Genomic DNA, 20,107 nt, shown 5'->3' on the forward strand with positions numbered 1-20,107 from the left:
TGCACGAGTGGCTTTACATGTAGGGAGACACAAGCGCAGACTCTAGGGAGGTGATCTATTAAAGCCTAGTGGCTGCCTGTAGAGCAGTGGCTTTGATTGAGGGTAGAGGGATGCTTCTCGATCTTGCTACTCGAAGAAGCAAGATGAAGGCAAGTCAGTCTTTATGCATAGGGAGAGCAACGAGCCTTGTGTGTGGTGTGGATTGGTTTGTTGAAGTTCAGTAACCAGGGACAAGTAGACTTTGTGCAAAGAGGTTGACAAGTCCTGAAAGCTGCACAGAGTTTTTCAATTTTGTTATGCCCAAGCACAGTGACTTCTTCAAATGGAATAGGCATGAAGTGCACAAGGGGGAGTCTATGGGCCAAATGTGTCGTAACACCTATGGCTCAGTTATCTCTGAGGTCCAGCAGAGGTTTGCTCCTTCTGGTGAGTTCTTCTGAGATCACATGGAGGAGGAATCAAGGATGAAAGAGAAGGAAGTTAGCTGAGTTGCAACCTATCAAAAAACTGAGGATACAAGGTAAAGTACATAGGTTTATATACCCCTAAGTATGAGTACCATACCAGTTGTGACATGACATGTCACAACACATATCCACAGTAGTCAACAAAACAATCAGTCAAATAAATAAAGAAGGGGGAGTCATATGGTGCCACATGATAGGGGTAGGCAGGGGAATGAAGGCTATGCCAACTGCACAATCAATGCACAGTGAGGAGCCTGACACTGGAGCTATAGTATAACATACAGGCATTATAAACGAGTCACTGGAACAAGAAGGGAACATGTCGTCCATCAGAGAGGGTGGTGGGATACCAGATCACAAAGGAGGTGCAGTCTCAACAGGTATTGGAAATACCTTGACAACTGGAGATCTGAAAGACCCTTGGAACATGCGAGCCCCTAGAATGGCAACAATTATGAGGGATGTGATGAGGCACGTGACACACGTGACCACAACAAGTCAAAAAAGGAAAGGTCCCTGAACAAGGCGTAACATGAAGCAGCTTCCCCCTGATGAGATATTGCAGGTCATTCTCAGTATGCATACCCAATTTTCTACTAGGCACTATTTTAGAATGTTTCTCTGTTGAGGCATTGAGTCTGGTGAATGTATGTTCCCTTCATCCTAAAACCATCTGTGTCAAGATTTAATGGTATTAGAGGGACTTGTGGTTTTTGTAGTTCAATGGTAAGTGAGTATTCATGGTGAGTTGGTGCTCATAAACTGAATGCTACCAGCTTCTTTTCACATCAAATATATTACTGTAGGTGCTAATAAACCCAACTATCAAGATGTTGTTGATTGGAATCTAGTTTGTTGCCCTCAAATAAGGTGGTTAGTAACCACCCCCATTGTGAGTCTGTTTTTCTTGTGATGGAAAAGCCATGATCCAGTGATGCAAGCATGACAGATGCTATTTATTGTTGCTCATTTTGGTGAATTTTTGGTTCCTCTTGAGGCATTTACAGTATAATGATAATTTAATAGGGTGCAGTGTAGGTCCATACCTTGCTTCCACCATGACTGACCTACTCTGATCAGACACAGAAGCTGTTGTTCTTTTGTACTCCAATCTATCCAACCATCATCACAGTAATACTGATATCAGTGCATAGGTTCATCAATCATAAGCACACCATCCTGCAGGTTAGGGTGGTTCTGTTAAGGGAGAAATTAGCCCACTGGCTCACTCTTCATTTCTAGGTTTATGCCATAACACTTTCCATGGCTGCTGCTGCAATAGCTGAGGTTTTGATTGCAGTGTCACTCTGCATACTTTTCTATGATGGTAGCTCTTGCTCTGTATTCCCAAGGTGACTCCTGCCAACCTTGGTGGTTCTTTCCCAATGAAGCTTGCTTTAGAATGAAGTGCCTCCTAAACACACTCATCATCTATGCTGTTAACCAGTGTTTGCTGACTTTGTGAGCTGATCCCTCCCTCTTTCATTTGTAACCATACCTTGATGCATGATTTTCATTAGACTAGTTACCCTTGCCAAGCTTGTCACCATATGTATGGCATATTGCACCACAGCTATGTCACTCTAATACTTCCTTCAGACTGTTGTTAACCAAGATACATGGGCAGTGGGATTGGACTTCACCATTGGAAAATGTCAGTCTTCCTTGCCCTGCAAGAAATGTACAGAACACACTCCATCTTACTATTGAATAGTATATGCCAACTTGCTTCTAGCATTGCTGAACTCCCAGGAGTACCTTTGATCCTGGGATGCAGGTACCCTGTCAGATCTATGCATCAGTGCTATCCACTTCATGAATCCACCCAAGTTTCTTGGGGATGTCAAGAGCTTTAAGGATGGAGGAAGGCAGTTTGACAGGCCTGAGATGGCTGTTATCAATACTACCACTGACTCTGCTTGATGAGACTGCAGCACTGCAAGGAGGAGAGGTATAATTCCCATAGTTCCATGCTGTGTTTGTAAAACACTGCAAAATTCTGGTATGAAATATCCCTAACCTGCAAGTTGCTCCACTTGCCCTATGAAGCTATGACAAGGCTATGATCTATAGTAAGTTTCATGCTTGCAGAAGCCAGTACTCATCAGGAAAATAACACTTTACTATTTTTGACTTTTTGTGACTAATGTGACTTTTTGGGAAGGAATCCACTATCATTACCCATGTCCTGCAGGCATGGCTGCACTTTTCTTGCTGATTTTGGTCTTGTTCAAACCACCTAATTCATAGCTTTCAGTAGATACCACATACATTCAAATTGATGGAGGTTCCAAAGAGATATTGTGATTTTTCTCTCAGACAGTGTGCATCGCACCAATGGCTCAATATCTCTGAATTTTCAGACATTTTCTAGTCTTCTTGGCTTAGATATATCATCACTTAGTTGTCTCAATAGATTCTGTTCTCTTTTCATTCTTCAAAATGCTGTATATGGTCAAAAAAAAGTACAGATAGTAGGTTCCTTCCCAAAAAGTCACAAATAGTCACAAAAAGGTCAAAAATAGTAAAGTGTTAATTTCCTGATGAGGCTGGTCTGGTTTTCCTCAGTGAAAGACTCTCGGTGGTGACTGTCCATCTGGAATTCTCCATGAAGTAGCGCAGCTAACTGTCATCTGATCAGAATCCTATCCAAGACCACACCTGTGACTAGAATTCTCTACATGTACATCTGCTGTGATAAGACGATATCAGCTCCATGACAAAAGGTAGCCTACTAGACTAGAGTAGACCAATTCTCACACGGGTTGGTCTACACTCGCCCCTCATGGAACAGGAACCCAATGCAATTTGTGACTGCATGAGTCTGGGATTGTAAGCGTGCGGATTTTCATATTCTAGGTTTCTGCGTTGTGGTCACACGGAAACCTCAAGTACTCACCACCCACATCACATGGTGTAGAAGTGACAGGATGCTACCAAGTCAGGACAAGCAATTCCAAAGAAAGTCAGGCTCTTTGGTAACCCAGATGCCATTGGACGATAGGATATGGCGAGGACATAATGGAGTATCTTCTGATTAGATAGTTAGTGGGACCCAGGAGAAATGGTGCAGAACTTTTGTCCCATCTACATGATGTGTCGCAAATTTCTTGGGCATGTGATAAGAACCTTATAATACATGTTAAGGGTGGCTGTTCACACTTCCGTTATAAGCTATGCCAATGCCACCTATGTGTCATTGAAAGATTGCCAAAAATGGGTATTTGTACATAATATTTTACACATTTGCACTATATCTTAGATAAAATATCACGTATTTGCTATAATCTAGCCAAACCTGACCATTATGATGGCAAGTGGTCCATTACATGCTACTTACAATGGGGGCACGTGACAATGGACCAAATAAATTTGCGACATGGTGTATGAGCTAAAACCGGAGTGCTATCGTCCGAAAGATATCAGAGGGGTACAGCGTGGTGCCACGGGTAAACTGCCAGATGCGACTGAGTGGGTTAGTCGGATCCGGAGAGTCTGCAGAGACGGTCCACATGCGAAGTTGCAAGGACGAACTTCCAGGACTCTGCACACGGTGATGTCGAGGGAAATGGTGTTCACGGCGATGGCGCTCACAGTGTGGTGAAGGAGATTCCAACTCAGGCTAGAATGGACACTCGATTTGGACGCATCATAATACTCATTGAAGTTGGCCTCGCTGATGGTGATAATGTATTTGAAACATGGAAGTCGTCAAGAACTTCATCAAAGGAAGATCAAACCAAGGCTGTGATGTTCTTAGGTTCCCAGGATTTGATCATGGACTTATTGTTACCGGTCGTTAAAGTTCAATGTTCACTATGGAGGAGCACGGCACAACCGGTCATTTCGCTTCAGCTTCCGAGTTTGACACAAATGTTTCAGTTAGTGGAAGTCATTGTTATCTCTTCCCACTGATATACTGAAATTCCAAGCGGATCACAGGAGCAGCAGCACTAGTGGTGCTGCTAGCACCACAGAAACGCAGAGCCTAAATGAGACACAGCGTTGGCCGCATCATCGGATACTAAATCAAGAACATGCTTCGGTAGCACGTACTGTCCCATCATACAAATGAAGCCCCTCTCGTTAAAAAACAGGGTTGGGTTTCTCCACCGTCATATTGATACGACCTCTCCACGCTCGATCGCTTCTGGCAGTCCACACCCCTCGGCGGGTTAATCGACGAGTTTCCCGTACTATACAAGTTACGCAATCGACATGGGTGTCCCGGGCGCATTCGGTGAAGATCTTCATAGCCAAACACGTTTTTTTCTGCTCATCTGTTCTCAATAGGCTCTATTCTCATGGGGGGGTTGGTCTCTGCCATGTATGTATTGGTTTCCATGATTTTGTTACATCTCTTCTCTGATTTCCTTGTTCCTTATCAAGGTTATATGGCACGACGACTTTCCAGGGGCGTTTTCAAGGGAACGTTTAGGCTAGGGTTCCACTTACTGGTTTATACAGACCTATATATATTTCATGCACTACTCTGGGGATGCTTCAACCGTGAAGTTCCTTGTTGCTGCCATATGGTGTGTTATCCTGCTTTGGGGCACCTGTCACATTTGCTCATCCGAAAACAGGATTCTTGATACGCTACATCTCTCATGCAGTGAGTACTTGGTATTTACAGGTGAATGGATGGCTAATAGTCGATTAGTGTGTCACGCATTATATTACTACCTGGTGAAACTGCTATGTCTCCTCGTTGCGATAGCCATGAGTCATGCTCAATCGCTGCAGATAACCAATTATGGCGTTTTGACGAGTTTGGAGTATATGGTCTGGTTCGTATGCCTTTGCATCTCACAACTGCTCCCCACTGATGAGATGATACAGGACATTCCCAGTATGTGAGCCGAATCTTCAACGAGAGACTGACTTACGATGTTTTCTCCGCCTAGACGTCACTTCTAATCAATGTGCGTTTCTTTCTCTCAAGACTGTTTATGACAAGATTTAGTTGTGTTCCAGGTACTCGTGATTTCTATAGTTCAATGGTAGGTAACTATCTATTATGGCTTCACGCTCATATATCAGATGTCACTAGCTTCTTTGCCCACACAATATCTTGCCGTACGTCACGCTTGAGCTACTTTTCGAGACGTTTGGTGATCGGCATCCAGTTTGTCGTCCTCAAAAGAAGTGGTTGGTGGCTGGCCCAATTGTAAGTATATTTGCTGATGCTCATGGAAAAGTTATCATTCAGTGATGTGGTCACGATAGATACTATTAGTTCTGGTTCACTTGGGTGAGTTTTTTTCTCATTTTACGAGGCGTTGATAACGATATTTCAACAGGACCTGCCTTGGGTTTGTGCTGTTTTTCCACCACAGAAGACTTATTCTCATCAAAAAGCAGAAGCGGTCATTATGATGTGCTCCAACCTGCCCATCTATTTTTACGGAAATACTGATTTCTGTGCACAGGTTCGTCAATCGTGATGTTGACATCCTTACGCAGATTAGGGTACTTCCGTTTAGAGAGACGTTGGTGCACCAGCTTACTTGTCGTCCCTAGTTTTCTGCCGTGTTACCCGCTTTGGCCATCGTCGCACTCGTTGAGGCACTGATCACGATATCACTTTGCGTACTTTTCCACGACAGTCGCTCTCGCTCTGCATTCCCAAGGTAACACCATTCCACATCCGTGGTTATCTCTAATTAACCCTGCTCTAGAACGAAGCGTCTCTTCCAAACACTTATCATATATGCTGTTAACAGGTGTTTGTTGACATCGTAAGTTTCCCCTCAGTTTCATTTATGGTCCTGACTCGATCCAAAATATTGGTGGTAGACTGGTCACCATTGCAGAGTTCACTGTGGTACGCACGACCTATTTCAAGGTGATTGTTGCTCTCACACTTTCTTCAGAATGTTAATCAGCAGGATGATTGGACAATGGGATTGGACTTCATGATTGGAAAGTGTCAGTCTTCTTTGCCTTACGTGCGATGGACATAACCCACCACTCACCACCGAATAGTATATGCCAACTCGCTTCTAGCATCACTGAACACTCGGCAATACCTCCGATCCCAGCACTCAGGAACCGAGTCAGCTGAACACATCAATACTATCCACCTCGGGAACCTGCCGCAGCATTCGGGTGACGTGCCCTTATCGGTATCAGCGCTTGGTAAGGCGACAGCATTGCGAAGCGAAGGAGAACCGAAATTCTAGTTCCGCGTTCCGTCCGCGCTTCGGTTCTTTTCGCTATGACATGAACTAATTTAATACTACTACAAGTTATCCTACGCCTTGTTTTGCGAAGCCGCAGTAGGGCTGCGATAGAATTTTAATTCACGGTTGAGTCTCACCGATGGTCTCGTTTTTGCGGAACTGGTATCGCTCCGTGAGAGTAGACCTGATGGTTGGGAATACGCATGCATGGCCACCAAGTGCCTTTCGAGCTGTCCTGGATCGGCTTTCGGGGATGGATGTCTGGTCGTGTTATGATATGCTATCAGGCAGACCAAAGGCACAACAGAAAGCGTTCATTCCCTCTCGGCGTATCCGCTAGCACAGCGTTCGTGGGGTGGCACATAGCTGCACTACTTCATAGGGAATCCGATCCAGCCAACCGTCACAGAAGCTGGAGGCGGTGAGGGCAGCCGGTAGAACGAACGTGATGGCCCGATCCATATGTGAATATGGCGAAAGGAGTTAGTAGAGAATGATTTTTGCCTACGTCACACTGTCCTATCCACTGATTAACTACCGCCAGCTCTCCTGTGTGGATGCCCCACTGGGTTTCTCAACGGTCTACCATATTCCTTGCGCACTTCGGCCATACCGCTAGATTCACTGTTCGAGGGGGAGGGGGGTTAGCACATCAACCCGCACTACCCGATTCCTAATCTAAAGCCAATCCGGCGCAGGTGGACTTGTTCTTCAGCACAGGGTCCACCATGTCATTGGCAACTACATCTTCCTCGGGACGATACATAGTTTGTTCATTTGAAAATGTTGTGGAGAGGCATTTTGGGCATTAGTCAGCGGTCGAGATCGACTGGGATGCCATCCTCGTTTTGCCAACCCTCAACATTCAACTCCGGGTGGTTGTCCAAGTCAAGGGGGTAAGGTTTATCTGGCAATGGAGGCTCGTACTACCCGTCGTTCCGCCACAGCTGGCTCTGGATAGCAGAGTTATTTGTCGGTCAACACTTAAGGGAACCAGTGAAGTCCACTCTCAACGGTTGAACCGTGCCTTCCTTCGTTTGCCAGGTAACGTGGCTACGGTGGATCAATTTTCATAGCACGTCACGGAATGAGCTCCAATGCAATTTGCGATTGCGCGCGCTTTGGATCGTAAGTGTGTGCCTGTCCACATTTTGGATTGCAACGCTGTGGCCTCATGGAATTGCCACGACCGATAAGGCCATCTTTCAGAGTGGATGCAAAAATCAAAATGTACTTTTTTGCACTTTCGTAATTGCCACTATCGGGAACAAGCCTCTCAGTGAAATAAACACCTACCTGCCCTAGCACTAAAACGAAAGAGGCGGACTGTCAAGGGGAGCGAGTTTACCCAGATCGGATAGATGTCTCTTTGGTGGCGCCCATATTGAGTTTGGTGAATCAGATGTGCAGAGGACGGTACCCACGTAACTTTCTGTAACGTCAGATGAAGTCTGACAGTTATAATAGTCAGACTCGGGGTTAGGTTTAAGCTCTGGGGACAGGGCTGGTATGGATTGCACCAAATACATTCCCGTGACCTTGTCAGTTTCACCTCTGGATACGCTGGAGCCTTGAAGGCACGGACAGGGAAGCCACACGGAACAGAATGAACATAATTCTTTCTATCATCGAGTGTTGGCACCACGTCTCGACGAACTCGAAACCAATCAAGGGCGACGTACCTTGGAGGACTGGAGCCGTCTGTGTGTGGAGGCAAGTCCCATCACTGAACAAAGTCGAGGTAAGAGTTAACGAGCTAGCTATAGGCGGCCTCCTGGAACCCGCGTTGGAACGAGGGCATGTGAGGTTTACACAAGAACTCACTCCCGAGAGGAGGGGCAGGGTTCTCATTGAAGTGCGGTCAAGAATCGACTGCCTAGTGTGGCAACAAGTGAGACTAGCAAACGAGACCGAACCCTGGGTGGTAGGGAGGTGGGTGAAAGAGCAATGGTACAATGCGTAGCTTACGGTGTGTCTGAACTGGCAGGATGCCGCGATCTGCCAGCAGATACGACAGGATACCAATCGGGGAACCCATTAATGATTAATGATTGGCGGGTCACGCCAATTCATGCACGTGACATGACAGACTGACGCACGATTCGGCAGATTCGTCTTAGCAACGGATGGGCGAGCCGAGAAGTTGCCGGGGGGTAGCCCGTGATGAAATGATTCCTAAGTTCTATTTCCATGGTGGCCAGCGATGGCCCCGCATCATCTTACACGCCAACATGCCCAATATTACAAATCAAAACAGGCTATTCCTGATATGAAATGGCTGCCTCTTGGTCGCACGACATCCTGCTTTTTAGACTTGTGAAGTCGTTCCGAACGCCTTCCTCAGGTCCGCTGCTTGCAGTTCGTAGGTAAATGAGACCGTCACATCCAACTTTTTTTTTTTTGGCTATGTCTCAGACTTTCCGGGGACGATGTGTTGTGCCCTCCACCGAGGCCCATATAGGACTGAATAGGCTGTGCTACAGCAATGACAAGAATATCCGTTGCCATTGGGGGCGAGATCAAACAGCAGACGCCTCGACAATCTAGTCTACCTTGAGAAGTATGCTGGTGCTCGAGGCCACGCACGTTCTCTTGTTCATACTGATGGTAACTTTCAACCTTTAATAAGCGGGGCTGTCTCACTACCGGACTGGTACGCTTTCTCCACGCTCGATCGTTTCGTCGAGTTCAGCACCCCTGCAGCAAGTTCATCAACGAATTCGCCTTGTGCAAAGTACCCAAACAGTATGAACATCTCCGGCGTGTTCGGTAAAAACCTGTCATAGCCGAACGCTGTCTTATTTGCTCATTTGTTCGCGATAGGTTCTACGCTCATCGGGGGGTTGGTCTCCGCTATGTATGCATTGTTCGGCTTGATTTTTCACATCTCTCCCCTGATGTCCACGTTACGCGCCAAGGTTGTATGGCATAACGACACTCCAGGGGTGTTCTAAACGGAATGTTCAAGCTAGTGCTCCACTGACTAGTTATACAGACATATATGTATTACATGCACTACTCCGGGGATGCCACGACCATGAAGTTCCTGGTTGCTGCCCTATGGTGAGTTAGACCACCTTGGGGTACTGGTCAAATCTGCTCATACGAGGGCAGGATTCTTGATACCTTACATGCCTTGTTCAGTGAGCACTCGATACTTCTAGTTGAATGCATGGCTGACGGGTGATTTAGCATGTCACTACTTGTACTACTACCTGGTGAAACTGATGCGTCCACTTGTTGTGACTGTTGTGCTAAGTCATTGTAGATAACCAACTATGGTGTTCCGACGAGTTTGGAGTATTTGGTCTGGTGCGCATCCTCCCCATTCCACAACTACTTGCCACTGATGAGATGTGGCAGGTCGCTCCCAGTACGCGTACCCTATTTTCTACGAGCTACTGATTCAAATATTTCCTTGCTTAGGCATTAGCTCTGATGGATGTAAGTCCCTTCCGCCTCACGTTCATTTATGCCAAAATTCAGGTGTGTTGCAGTCACTCGCAGTTTTCGTAGTTCAATGGTAAGCGACTATTTTTTTGGTGGGTTACGCTCATCAACCAAATGCTGCTAGTTTCTTCGCACATAAAATACATTACCGTATGTCACACTCAGCCAGAATGTCCAGGCTTTGTGTTTGCTGATTGACATTCAGTCTGTCGCCGCCAAGTGAAGTGGTTTGTGACCGCCCCAATTGTGAGTACATCTGCTTTAGCAAATACATCATCCGGTGACACGACCGTGATAGATGCTATTCGTACTAGTTCACTTCGGTGAGTCCCTCCACCATGCTTGTGACGCATTTTGACGATATTTCATCAGGGTTTTGCGTAGGTTCGTGCTTTTCTTCCACGAAACACTATTCTAACCAAGAAACAGAGACGACTGTTTTGATGTACCCCAACCTGTCCAACCATTTTCACTGAATTACTGATATCCGTGTATAGGTTCGTCAATAAGGACGTCAGTTCCCTTACGCAGATTAGGGTAGTTCCGTAAATAGAGAATGGTGCACCGACTGATGGGTCATTCCTAGAATTCCTCCCTAATACCCGGTGGGAGTGCCGTTCTACCAGCTGAGGTTCTGATTACGGTGTCACTTTGCATACTTTTGTATGACAGCTCTCGCTTTGCCACCCTAAGGTAACCTGAGTCCGCGTCGATGGTTCATTCCTGGCGGATTCTGGTCAGAACGAGGCGCCTCCTGAACGCGCTTATCATCTATGCTGTGAACCGGTGTTTGCTGACGCTGTGAGCCTAGTCCCTCTTTCATTCGCAATCATAACTTGATTCAGACTTTTCGTCCTAGGTCAATTGAGATTGTGGAGCTCGTCATGGTGGATGTGATCTCTATCGCCAGACGACCAGGTTGCTCTTACAGTTCCATCAGATCATTTTTCGCCAAGATGCATTGGCAATGGGATTCTCCTTCATCATTGGAAAGTGTCAGTATTCCGTGCACTACACACGATGCGTAACACCCTATCTTACTATTGAACCTTAGTATACACCAACTCGGCTCTAGCATCGCTGAACACCCGGGAATATCTTCGATCCCTGGGTTCAAGCTCAGGCATTGCGCCCGATCTACGCATGAGTACTATCCGCCTTGCGAACCTGCCGAAGCCTTCGGGAAACGTGAAGGATTCAAAGAATGGAGACAGGCATTTCAAGGCACGCGAAGCAACTGTTATGGATATCACTGTAGTTGCTACACTTGATAAGACTACGACATTGTGAAGAGAAGCAGAGCTGTGGTACTAGTGGTTTCATCCTGTATCTGCCATTGCCTTTTTCTTTCGCCACGAGGTCAATCAGTGTAGTACTGGTACGAAATACCATCTACATACACAATGCTCCTCTTGCCTCGTAAGGTTAACAACAGGTTATCAGTTGCGATACAGGGCTGCATAGAGCCTAGCCAGATGCTGCACTCCGGTGTTGAAGTTGGCGCCCTCTACCTCCCTTAGGTCCAACAACCCACCCATCTCCCCGCAGCTGGTCCAATTCTTGCCAGACTCGCTCTCCGCTGAGGCCGTCAGAGGGTTGGTCAGAATCGCAGAGCGCATGTTCCGGGAACGATGAAGACATATCGGATGCACCCATAGGAGCATGGAAACCGGTCGTTGCACAGCTAGCCGAATATCAATCACGACCGCAACTCATTCGCATCGATCAGTATTAACATAAAAACGTCTGACAGTATCTATATAGGATTAACACAGTCCATTGTCACCCACCCCCACATATCGACGGGGACTGCTGTAAGGTCATGGAGGCGCGGATACCACATCCAGAGTGCCATCAGCCGTAGAGGGGTCATCGTTTCCCGACTTCAGCAAATCAGGTGGATGGATGTGTAAGAGATCGGTTTGCAAGCATGCAGTTGAGCGGGATCGGGGCGACACACAATTGGTCCCTATCGAGTTCCCGGCCGCGTGTACGGGCTGAAACCAGATTGCGTCGTGTCCCCTGAAAGACGTCAGAGGGGCGGGAGCGTGGTGCCCTGGGTGGGCCAGCGGATACGGCAAATTGAGTTCGTCGGAGTCTTCTGGGACTGTCTACGTTCTCGCCGGTGTCCTTGGCGTTGCAAGGCAGAATAAGGACGCGCAGTGCGATGGGGAAGATAGTCCAAATGTCAACGTTAGCAGCATTTTGGCCTGCGAGTCCGCGACGCGATGAAGCCGATTCAAATTCAAATATTCAGGGCACACAGCGCTGCATTAGGATGAAGCGCCTCCCGAATATGCTTAATATCTATGCTGTTAACCAGCGCTTGCTGACTGGGTGAGTTTGGTCTTTCTTTCCTTTGCAACTGTGACTTGATTCGGGCTTTTCGTTAGACTAGTCGCCATTGGAGATTTCGTCGTCGTGCGTGTGACGTGTTACACCATGTTTACGTCGCTTTCATACTTCTTTCGGACTATAAAGGTCCAGGGATTAGAAACGATAGGGATGGACTTCGTCATTAGAAAGTATCGGTCTTCCGTGCCGCAGAAGACAGAAAACCTGACTTACCATAGAATAGCACACACCAACCCGCTCCCAGCGTCACTGAACTTTCGGAACACCTTCGAACCCAGGCTTCACTTACCGTATAAGACCTGCGCATCAGTGTTGCCCGCTTCGCGAACCCCTCGCCGAAGCTTCCAGGGGACGTCGAGAGTTCAAAGGATGGGCCAAGGACACCCGACATCGGCGAGATGGCCACTATCGATATTACCGCCAATCCTGCACTCGATAAGACTACAGCCTTGCAAAGATAAGGGAAGGTGTGATTAATTCTAGTTTTTGGTTCCTGCTGCTCCCGCCATTTGCTTTAAACGGTGTAGCACCAGTATGTAACTCCCCTGCCCGCAAGTTTCTTTTCTTGTCCCATGAGGCCACCCAGGTTTATAATTTACGACAAGCCTTACCGGTGTAGTTTTTCTTGGTGAAAGAGCTTCGATGGCGGTTGTCCGCCTTGTATTCCCTGTGAAGTAGCGCCGCGATGGGTCATCCGACATGTAAACGCTATATGAATATGAATGTGACGGCTCGTTCCATACATACAGAATCGATCGGTTTTCACATCAGGGGGTCCATACCTGAGATGATACCACACTCTTGTGTAACACAGAACGAGGGAATTGTGGGGTGTAGATACGACACTCGGTTGCTACTGGCCACGATGAACGCTCTGGACATGGACGAGATACTTTAGATCGCCTTCAGATTGGAGCGGTGGATGGCAAGGCCCAGGCGATCAGTGAAGACGGAACCCGGACGCATGCTGGTTAATCGCAAACTGCCATTACGTACTCGAGCGCTTACGGGCAGCGTATGGGAGCTTTGAGGGTACAAGCAAAGAAACCCGATGGGACACGGGGAACACGATTCCTTTGATAATCAAATGATTGCTACAAGTTCCGAGCCAATCAAAGGCTACGTTCCTTAGAAGAAGTAAAGTCCTCGTTACGGCCAGTGCGTGAAGGAAGACAACTTCCGTCACGGAGGGAAGCCGAGGAAGGAGTGAACAAAGAAGCTGCAAATAACTTCCTGGATTCTGCAAGAGAACGAGAATTGTATCAACAGACTTGGACTTCTGATAAGGAGGGTAGGATCCTTGCTGTTGTGCAGGGAAGAGACGACTTCAGGGCGCGAAAAAGGTCGAACTAACAGCAAGAGGAAATCTTGGGCAACGAAAAAGACAAAGTTAGCTCGAATCATTACATTTGCTAAATTTACGCAAGTTGCAGTTGAGCGGGGCCTGGATTCGACATGGTACACTGCGTCCCTGTTGAACGTTGAACTCCCGCCCCAGTGTACGAGCATTTAACCAGAGAGTGATGTGCCCTCCAAACGACGACGGAGGGGGCAGCATTGGCCCGAATATGACCGGGAAGAGTCCCTTGTCGGAGTTTGTTTGAGTTTATTTGGTGACCGCTCATATACTTGACAACGGAATATCGGAGGGACTATAGCGTGTAAGCTTTTCAGACACGTCTACTAGTAGGAAACTAACCACAGGAACAATGTCTAGTAGTGTTCAACGGTCCATCCCAGGACGCCTACCTCTCCGACGCCAAGTTTTCCTCCACCGTCGTCTCCAACGACGTGAATGTCAGTGACGGCGACAGCACCGACGGCGATCGAGTGGTTCAACTGGGACCAAAGCTTTTCCGTGCTCAAGTCTAAACACTTATTCAGCCATTCCGCTTCGTGATCAACGGGAATTGAGGAATTGTCGGACATTGCTACGGACCCGGCTTTTGATCTCTCGCAAATCAATATCAGGACCCCAAGGTACGTAGCTATAAACATGCACGACATTCATTCATAGAAAAGCCATTTACATATTCACCCGTATCGAAGTCCGAGACAGCAACTTGAACCAAGGCTCGTAGAACAGAAAAAAGCGTCACCCACCGAGGTACCCGTGTAAGGTAAGCCGCAGGGTACGCCAACACATTATCTGCCATTCATCTAGGACTGACGCCCGATGGGAGTGCTGAACAGCGATGAAAATCAGCCCGAGAGTGGCAACAAAATTGAAAAGTCGTGCTTACCGACTGGCTTGAAACCGTACTGAACAAGAAGACCGGAGGCGCAGAGCAAAAACCTTGCATCGTCCGACCACGGGTGAGGATAAATGATCTTCCTGACAACCAACTGGGAAAAGCGGTCCCAAGGCTTCTTCAGTGCGACCTCGATGAAGGGGAGCGGCATGAAGCACGTCGCACCGAAATCCAACACCGCCACTACTAACCGGCCATCCTCCATCGTACGCTTCCTGAAGTTACCCGAGTTGAAATCGGAAGGACAAAGGAATCGATCGTGGCTAGATATATCGCCATGAAAATCGATGGGCAGCATTTTAAAGATCTAACATAGCTCTGAGTTCGCCAAAGCATCTTGAGACGTTGGCAAACACTTACATTGCGAATATGAGCATAGAAATCCTGGTCGGACCTGTAATTGGCATTGGGAAGCCACTCGGGAAAGAAGGAGTGCACAATAGATCTTGTACCGCCGCCAATGTGTCCGAGTGTCGCGGTTGGTGGTGCTTGGAGGCCGATCAACGCCTGGACAGCTTTCGCAACTAGTTCGACGTCCTTTGAGCCGCAATCTGTACCCTCGATGTACTCCATGGCGATGTAGCCAACTGGCCACCCGTGGTAGTCTGCCGTAAACGCATGGAATACGCGAGGGGCTCGTATATCTGAGGCACCAGTATCGCGGAGAGCCTTCGCGGTCCAATCTTGCGTGCGCGCCTCGGCGACGGTGACGTCGCGACCATATTTGATCCAGGCAATGACCGACGTAGTAGAAGGATCGACAATGGTGGTTCCGCAGACGAAGCCGAGATTCAAGCAGTGGGCAACGATTGTCTCTTCGGAGGGCAGACTCGGGTTGTATAGAAATCCATAAGGTGAAGACGACATAGTAACTAGGAGGGAGCATTGACCATAAAGGAGAACTATAGGGTGAAAGATAAAGAATACGACGTACTTCGAAGGACTAGCTGGGTAAGACCTTAGTTTGACAATGACGAGAGCAGAGCGATTGTAGAAAGGTGTGGGGAGCAGGGTGACGTTTGGAAGTAAGACGGCTTCTCGTGGTTGCTTGTATGAGCTTTAAAGGTCTATCACATCACCGGGAGGCAGTAACACGGATCGGGAGGAACTCTGCGCAGCCTTTGACAACGACTGACCCTTTGGCAACGGCCCTATGATACCGATCCAAGTCCACAATGGAAGATGGGGGGAACTAGTGTGCACAGAACCCGCTAAAGACGGAGGTAAGCTTTTCAGACACGTCTAGGAAAGTAAACACAGGAGCGATTACAGAGGTGAACGAGCTCGTGTAGGTGAGCTGGGGGAACGCCAGAGGCACTTACAGCGGGGAAACTAGTGAGCGAAGGGTATTAAGACTGAAGACACCCACAAACCGAGAGACCCCAAGGTGACGTGACACAAAGAAGTGCGGCAACGGTGACCCCATCAGTATAACGCCATCAGAACCGCGTCTACTGGCACATGATACCCTTTGCGTGCTGCAGGCGGTATCGTTGGGTGCAACCGATGGCGAGCACTGAACATCAAGGAGTAAGGATAGGACCAGAGGTGAGCTGTTATGTCACATGTCCGGAGTGCTGCATTTCAGGCTTTCCATTTCACAAACGGGTTTGGAGCCAGTATAACTGTTACGACCATAAGCCCAAGCTGAGCTTGCGTCATCCTACACTTTACTATTTTTGACTTTTTTGTGACTATTGTGACTATTTGTGACTTTTTGGGAAGGAACTTACTATCTGTACTTTTTTTTTGACCATATACAGCATTTTGAAGAATGAAAAGAGAACAGAATCTATTGAGACAACTAAGTGATAATATATCTAAGCCAAGAAGACTAGAAAATATCTGAAAACTCAGAGATATTGAGTCATTGGTGTGATGCACACTGTCTGAGAGAAAAATCACAATATCTCTTTGGAACCTCCATCAATTTGAATGTATGTGGTATCTACTGAAAGCTATGAATTAGGTTGTTTGAACAAGACCAAAATCAGCAAGAAAAGTGCAGCTATGCCTGCAGGACATGGGTAATGATAGTAGATTCCTTCCCAAAAAGTCACATTAGTCACAAAAAGTCAAAAATAGTAAAGTGTTATTTTCCTGATGTACAGGCCAACCCGACCAAATCAAATTAACACCCCGGGTCCCCAAACCATATGCCCAGGTTTGACAAACTTTACAGTCGCTTGCGCCTCTGCTACTGGCAGTTTGTAAGAAAATGGGCCCCTGACGTTTAACATTTTACTGACTACTTCTGAGGCTTTCCCAGGACGTCATGTTGGACTTTCCACACAGGCCAGAGACCATAGGAAATGCTGTACCACAGCGATGGCAAGGTTACCGGATCCAGTCATTGGCACTGCAGTTATCTGCATTCCTGCTGCTCAGGGAATACAAGACTTCCGAATCGTGATGATGTAGTGTTCGTCCTTTAAAAACAGGGCAGGGTTGCCTTACTACCAGAACCCGTCTTCCCCACCTGTTTTTCCTTCCACACTCGACAGCGAGTTCGTCAACGAGTTCACCTGGTACAAACTACCTAAGCGACATGGGCATCCCGTACGGGTTCGGTGAAGACTTTTCGTACCCAGATACAGTCTTGTCTGCTGATCTATCCGCAATAGGTTCTGCCCTCATCGGCGGTTTGGTCTCCGCTATGTATGTGTGACTTCCCTCAATCTCGTCACGTCCCCCACTTTGATGTCCATATTGCATGTCAAGGCTATATGGCATAACAACTCTCCAGGAACGTTGTAAATGGAATGTTCAGTCCAGCGCTCTACTTACAAGTTACATAGACCTATTCATATTTTATGCACTACGAGGATGGGTTAACCATGAAGTATCTGGTTGCTGTCATATGGTGAGTTAGGCTGCTTTGGGACACCTGGCAAATCTGCTCACATGTAGTCAGGATTCTCGATACCCTGCATGCTTCCTTCGGTGGGTATTCAGCAGCTGTCAGTAAATTCATGATCAACTGCAGATTAGTGTGTCACATCTTGTATTACTACCTGGTGAAACTGACTTGTCTACTTCTTGTAACTGTCATACTCAATCACTGTAGATAATCAATTATGGCGTTCCGACGAGTTTAGAGTTCATTTCCTGGTTCGTTTACCTTTTCATTTGAAAACTACTTCTCACTGATGAGATATAGCAGGTCATTACCTGTATGTGTACCCGATTTTCTACCAGACACTATTATGAATGCTTCCCCCCCTAGGCATCAGTTCTGGTGAACGTGTGTTCCTTTCATCTCAACACCATTTATGACAGCACTCAGTGGTATTGCAGGTATTTGTGGTTTCTGCAGTTCAGTGGTAAGTGGTTATCTGTTCTGGCTTGGCATTTACAAACCGAACATTACTAGCTTCTTCGCACATCAAATATATTCCCGTATGTCCTGTTAAACCTCCTTCTCTCCAGACCTCGTTGATCGACTTCCAGTTTGTCGCCCTCAAGTGAGGTGGTTGGTGACTGCCCCAATTGTGAGTTCATCTGCTTGTCACGGCAAACATATCATGCAGTGATGGGGTTGCAACAGACACTATTCATACTAGCTCAATTTGGTGTGTTTATTTATTGGGATTAGCTAGCCTTTTATAATGGTATCTCAACAGGGTTTGGCATGGGTTGTGCGTTTTTTCTGCCTCCAAACACTATACTAATCAAAAAGCAGAGACAGTTATTCTGGAGTACTTCGACTTGTCCAACCATGCTCACAGATATACTGATCACTGTGCATAGGTTCGTCAACCGTGGGGCCAGCATCCTTACACAGATCACGGTAATTCCATTAAGAGAGAAATTAGTGCACCAGCTTACTTGTTCTTCCTAGTTTTACGACGTGACCCCCGCTTGGGCCACCATTGCAGTAGCCGAAGTTCTGATTACAGGGTCACTCTGCGTACTGTTATATGACTATGGCTCTGGCTCTGGGTTCCCAAGGTGACTCCAGTCTGTGTCAGTGGTTCATTTCTAACGAACCCCGCTTTAGAACCAAGCGCCTCCTGAACACCCTCGTCGTCTACGCTGTTAACCGGTGTTTGCTGACTTCGTAAGTTTCATCCATCTTTGGTTGGTGGCCATGACTTGATTCAAGCTTTTCGGTGCAGGCTAGTCGCCATTGCAGACCTCGTGATCGTATGTCGGATATGTTGCACTACGATTATGTCGCTCTCACACTTCCTTCACAGGCAATTGAAGTCCAAGATCCATGGTCAATTGGATTGGACTTCGTCATTGGAAAATGTCAGTCTTCCGCGCCCTACAAGCCATGGACAGTATACACCGGCTTACTAGTGATATAGTATATGCCAACTCACTTCTAGCATCACTAAATTCCCGGAAACACCTTCGATCGCAGGACCCAGGTACTGTGTCAGATCAACGCACCGGTATTGTCCACTTCGCAAACCCGACAAAGCTGTCAGGGGACGCTGAAAGTTCTAAGGATGAAACAGGGCAGCTTAACGTGTCCGAGATGGCTGTTATCGACATCATTGCCGATCCTGCACTCGATAGGGTTTCGGCGTTTCGAAGAGAGGAAGAGGTATAATTCTAGCTGTCTTACGTAAAACGGTGTAATGATGGTATGAAATGCATATCCCCCACCTGCAAGCCGCTCCTGAATCCTTTTGCCTCGCGTGACGACTATCTTCCTCGGTGGCAGTTATCTGTATGGAATTGCCTATGAAGTAACACTGCTTTCACAGCATGGAACGCCTTGCACCCAGACGTAGAAGGCGGAAGGCGAGCGCTGAGTACTCGCTGGTCAGCCGCAAATCGTACAAGTGGAATAAGAGGTAAGAGGTGGACGAAGGTCTTGTAAAGCCACATCGCTGGCAGCGATGCGGCTTTGTTCCTTGGCTCTGGACACGTCGAACACGGTAGGTCCCTGGGTATGTGAATGGTGGCGCCTGTCTTCGTTGCCAATGATCACCTGATGGACGTTTCTCTGGTTGTATCAACCACAGAACTCCTCTCCACGGCTACCGCTACTTGAGGCCGGCGGACCAGCCAAAAAGTAGATGAAATCCGTGCCACCTCTTGTACTGTCCGACGGTGTCCGATACATAATAGTTCGCTCATATATATTGGCGTCAGGAATACTTAGGACCTGTGTGGATGTCACTGGTTGAACATATTTGGGCTTTGAGCCAGAAGTGCTCCAACCCATGAGCCTGTCAGATAGGCCGCTGGAGCCGATTGGCGGGATTGCCATGTAGTTGGTAATCCACACCATGCTTACCCACGCAGGCTGGCGGGACCGTGCATCTCGAGAAGCACTGGAGCGTTGAAGTTACTCGCAGAGAGGAGCTGACGCTGAGCAAAAAGGGAGACCGAGGAAGAAGCGAACGTAAGTAGCGGCCAGCATCGGCGCGTTAGTAACCTC

General features: G+C 47.4%; 5 protein-coding genes across 5 annotated transcripts; 4 read left to right on the forward strand and 1 right to left on the reverse strand.

The window, feature by feature from the left end:
- Positions 1 to 4,322: 4,322 nt before the first annotated feature.
- On the forward strand, positions 4,323 to 7,102 carry F5J12DRAFT_913074 (uncharacterized protein). Its single transcript, XM_051749081.1, has 21 exons — positions 4,323 to 4,707; positions 4,761 to 4,794; positions 4,857 to 4,881; positions 4,935 to 5,002; positions 5,054 to 5,082; positions 5,131 to 5,156; positions 5,214 to 5,257; positions 5,310 to 5,319; positions 5,375 to 5,392; positions 5,445 to 5,470; positions 5,521 to 5,546; positions 5,597 to 5,637; positions 5,697 to 5,721; positions 5,771 to 5,782; positions 5,832 to 5,847; positions 5,900 to 5,939; positions 5,991 to 6,100; positions 6,149 to 6,208; positions 6,267 to 6,294; positions 6,344 to 6,398; positions 6,456 to 7,102. Exons 1-21 carry the CDS (start codon positions 4,686 to 4,688, stop codon positions 6,650 to 6,652), a joined length of 912 nt encoding a protein of 303 aa, XP_051599870.1. The 5' UTR covers positions 4,323 to 4,685; the 3' UTR covers positions 6,653 to 7,102.
- Positions 7,103 to 9,093: 1,991 nt separating this feature from the next.
- On the forward strand, positions 9,094 to 10,836 carry F5J12DRAFT_95906 (uncharacterized protein). Its single transcript, XM_051749904.1, has 17 exons — positions 9,094 to 9,259; positions 9,360 to 9,421; positions 9,476 to 9,509; positions 9,571 to 9,597; positions 9,648 to 9,715; positions 9,767 to 9,795; positions 9,845 to 9,870; positions 9,921 to 9,968; positions 10,079 to 10,096; positions 10,150 to 10,175; positions 10,227 to 10,252; positions 10,308 to 10,348; positions 10,401 to 10,425; positions 10,475 to 10,486; positions 10,532 to 10,547; positions 10,600 to 10,639; positions 10,689 to 10,836. Exons 1-17 carry the CDS (start codon positions 9,215 to 9,217, stop codon positions 10,797 to 10,799), a joined length of 654 nt encoding a protein of 217 aa, XP_051599871.1. The 5' UTR covers positions 9,094 to 9,214; the 3' UTR covers positions 10,800 to 10,836.
- Positions 10,680 to 11,489, forward strand: F5J12DRAFT_831130 (uncharacterized protein). Its single transcript, XM_051745732.1, has 4 exons — positions 10,680 to 10,903; positions 10,962 to 10,989; positions 11,043 to 11,097; positions 11,157 to 11,489. Exons 1-4 carry the CDS (start codon positions 10,815 to 10,817, stop codon positions 11,390 to 11,392), a joined length of 408 nt encoding a protein of 135 aa, XP_051599872.1. The 5' UTR covers positions 10,680 to 10,814; the 3' UTR covers positions 11,393 to 11,489.
- A 2,766-nt stretch (positions 11,490 to 14,255) lies between these two features.
- F5J12DRAFT_96046 (uncharacterized protein) lies at positions 14,256 to 15,871 on the reverse strand. The gene is made up of 6 exons (XM_051749928.1): positions 15,846 to 15,871; positions 15,644 to 15,776; positions 15,070 to 15,581; positions 14,701 to 15,016; positions 14,561 to 14,642; positions 14,256 to 14,445 (listed from the first exon to the last, which is right to left on the reverse strand). The coding sequence occupies exons 3-5, from the start codon at positions 15,574 to 15,576 to the stop codon at positions 14,614 to 14,616; spliced, it is 852 nt and encodes a 283-aa protein (XP_051599873.1). The 5' UTR covers positions 15,577 to 15,581; positions 15,644 to 15,776; positions 15,846 to 15,871; the 3' UTR covers positions 14,256 to 14,445; positions 14,561 to 14,613.
- Positions 15,872 to 17,229: 1,358 nt separating this feature from the next.
- Positions 17,230 to 19,474, forward strand: F5J12DRAFT_96894 (uncharacterized protein). The gene is made up of 18 exons (XM_051750046.1): positions 17,230 to 17,279; positions 17,334 to 17,367; positions 17,508 to 17,572; positions 17,624 to 17,652; positions 17,701 to 17,726; positions 17,777 to 17,820; positions 17,873 to 17,882; positions 17,936 to 17,953; positions 18,007 to 18,032; positions 18,083 to 18,108; positions 18,160 to 18,200; positions 18,257 to 18,281; positions 18,333 to 18,499; positions 18,551 to 18,660; positions 18,710 to 18,769; positions 18,828 to 18,855; positions 18,909 to 18,963; positions 19,023 to 19,474. The coding sequence occupies exons 3-18, from the start codon at positions 17,523 to 17,525 to the stop codon at positions 19,268 to 19,270; spliced, it is 963 nt and encodes a 320-aa protein (XP_051599874.1). The 5' UTR covers positions 17,230 to 17,279; positions 17,334 to 17,367; positions 17,508 to 17,522; the 3' UTR covers positions 19,271 to 19,474.
- Positions 19,475 to 20,107: the final 633 nt, after the last annotated feature.

This window comes from Pisolithus orientalis (genome assembly GCF_024613125.1).
Source record: "Pisolithus orientalis strain OTSU chromosome Unknown F5J12scaffold_14, whole genome shotgun sequence".
NCBI classification, from domain to species: domain Eukaryota; kingdom Fungi; phylum Basidiomycota; class Agaricomycetes; order Boletales; family Pisolithaceae; genus Pisolithus; species Pisolithus orientalis.

Excerpts from the sequence above, each read along its gene's own strand:
- F5J12DRAFT_831130 (XM_051745732.1), top strand. The coding sequence starts at position 10,815 with ATGGTTCATTCCTGGCGGATTCTGGTCAGAACGAGGCGCCTCCTGAAC. Across the intron at positions 10,990-11,042 it reads AGATTGTGGAGCTCGTCATG|ATCATTTTTCGCCAAGATGC; the intron begins GTGGATGTGATC and ends CAGTTCCATCAG. Across the intron at positions 11,098-11,156 it reads CTCCTTCATCATTGGAAAGT|TATACACCAACTCGGCTCTA; the intron begins GTCAGTATTCCG and ends ATTGAACCTTAG.
- F5J12DRAFT_913074 (XM_051749081.1), top strand. The coding sequence starts at position 4,686 with ATGGGTGTCCCGGGCGCATTCG. Across the intron at positions 5,003-5,053 it reads TTCCTTGTTGCTGCCATATG|GATTCTTGATACGCTACATC; the intron begins GTGTGTTATCCT and ends ATCCGAAAACAG. Across the intron at positions 5,547-5,596 it reads TGCCCACACAATATCTTGCC|TTTGTCGTCCTCAAAAGAAG; the intron begins GTACGTCACGCT and ends ATCGGCATCCAG.
- F5J12DRAFT_96894 (XM_051750046.1), top strand. The coding sequence starts at position 17,523 with ATGCACTACGAGGATGGGTTAACCATGAAGTATCTGGTTGCTGTCATA. Across the intron at positions 17,727-17,776 it reads ACATCTTGTATTACTACCTG|ATAATCAATTATGGCGTTCC; the intron begins GTGAAACTGACT and ends CAATCACTGTAG. Across the intron at positions 18,856-18,908 it reads CCATTGCAGACCTCGTGATC|GCAATTGAAGTCCAAGATCC; the intron begins GTATGTCGGATA and ends CTTCCTTCACAG.
- F5J12DRAFT_96046 (XM_051749928.1), bottom strand. The coding sequence starts at position 15,576 with ATGTCGTCTTCACCTTATGGATTTCTATACAACCCGAGTCTGCCCTCC. Across the intron at positions 15,017-15,069 it reads TCTATGCTCATATTCGCAAT|ATCTTTAAAATGCTGCCCAT; the intron begins GTAAGTGTTTGC and ends GAGCTATGTTAG. Across the intron at positions 14,643-14,700 it reads GTACGGTTTCAAGCCAGTCG|CACTCCCATCGGGCGTCAGT; the intron begins GTAAGCACGACT and ends ATCGCTGTTCAG.
- F5J12DRAFT_95906 (XM_051749904.1), top strand. The coding sequence starts at position 9,215 with ATGCTGGTGCTCGAGGCCACGCACGTTCTCTTGTTCATACTGATG. Across the intron at positions 9,871-9,920 it reads ACTACTTGTACTACTACCTG|ATAACCAACTATGGTGTTCC; the intron begins GTGAAACTGATG and ends AAGTCATTGTAG. Across the intron at positions 10,640-10,688 it reads GTTCCCTTACGCAGATTAGG|AATTCCTCCCTAATACCCGG; the intron begins GTAGTTCCGTAA and ends GGTCATTCCTAG.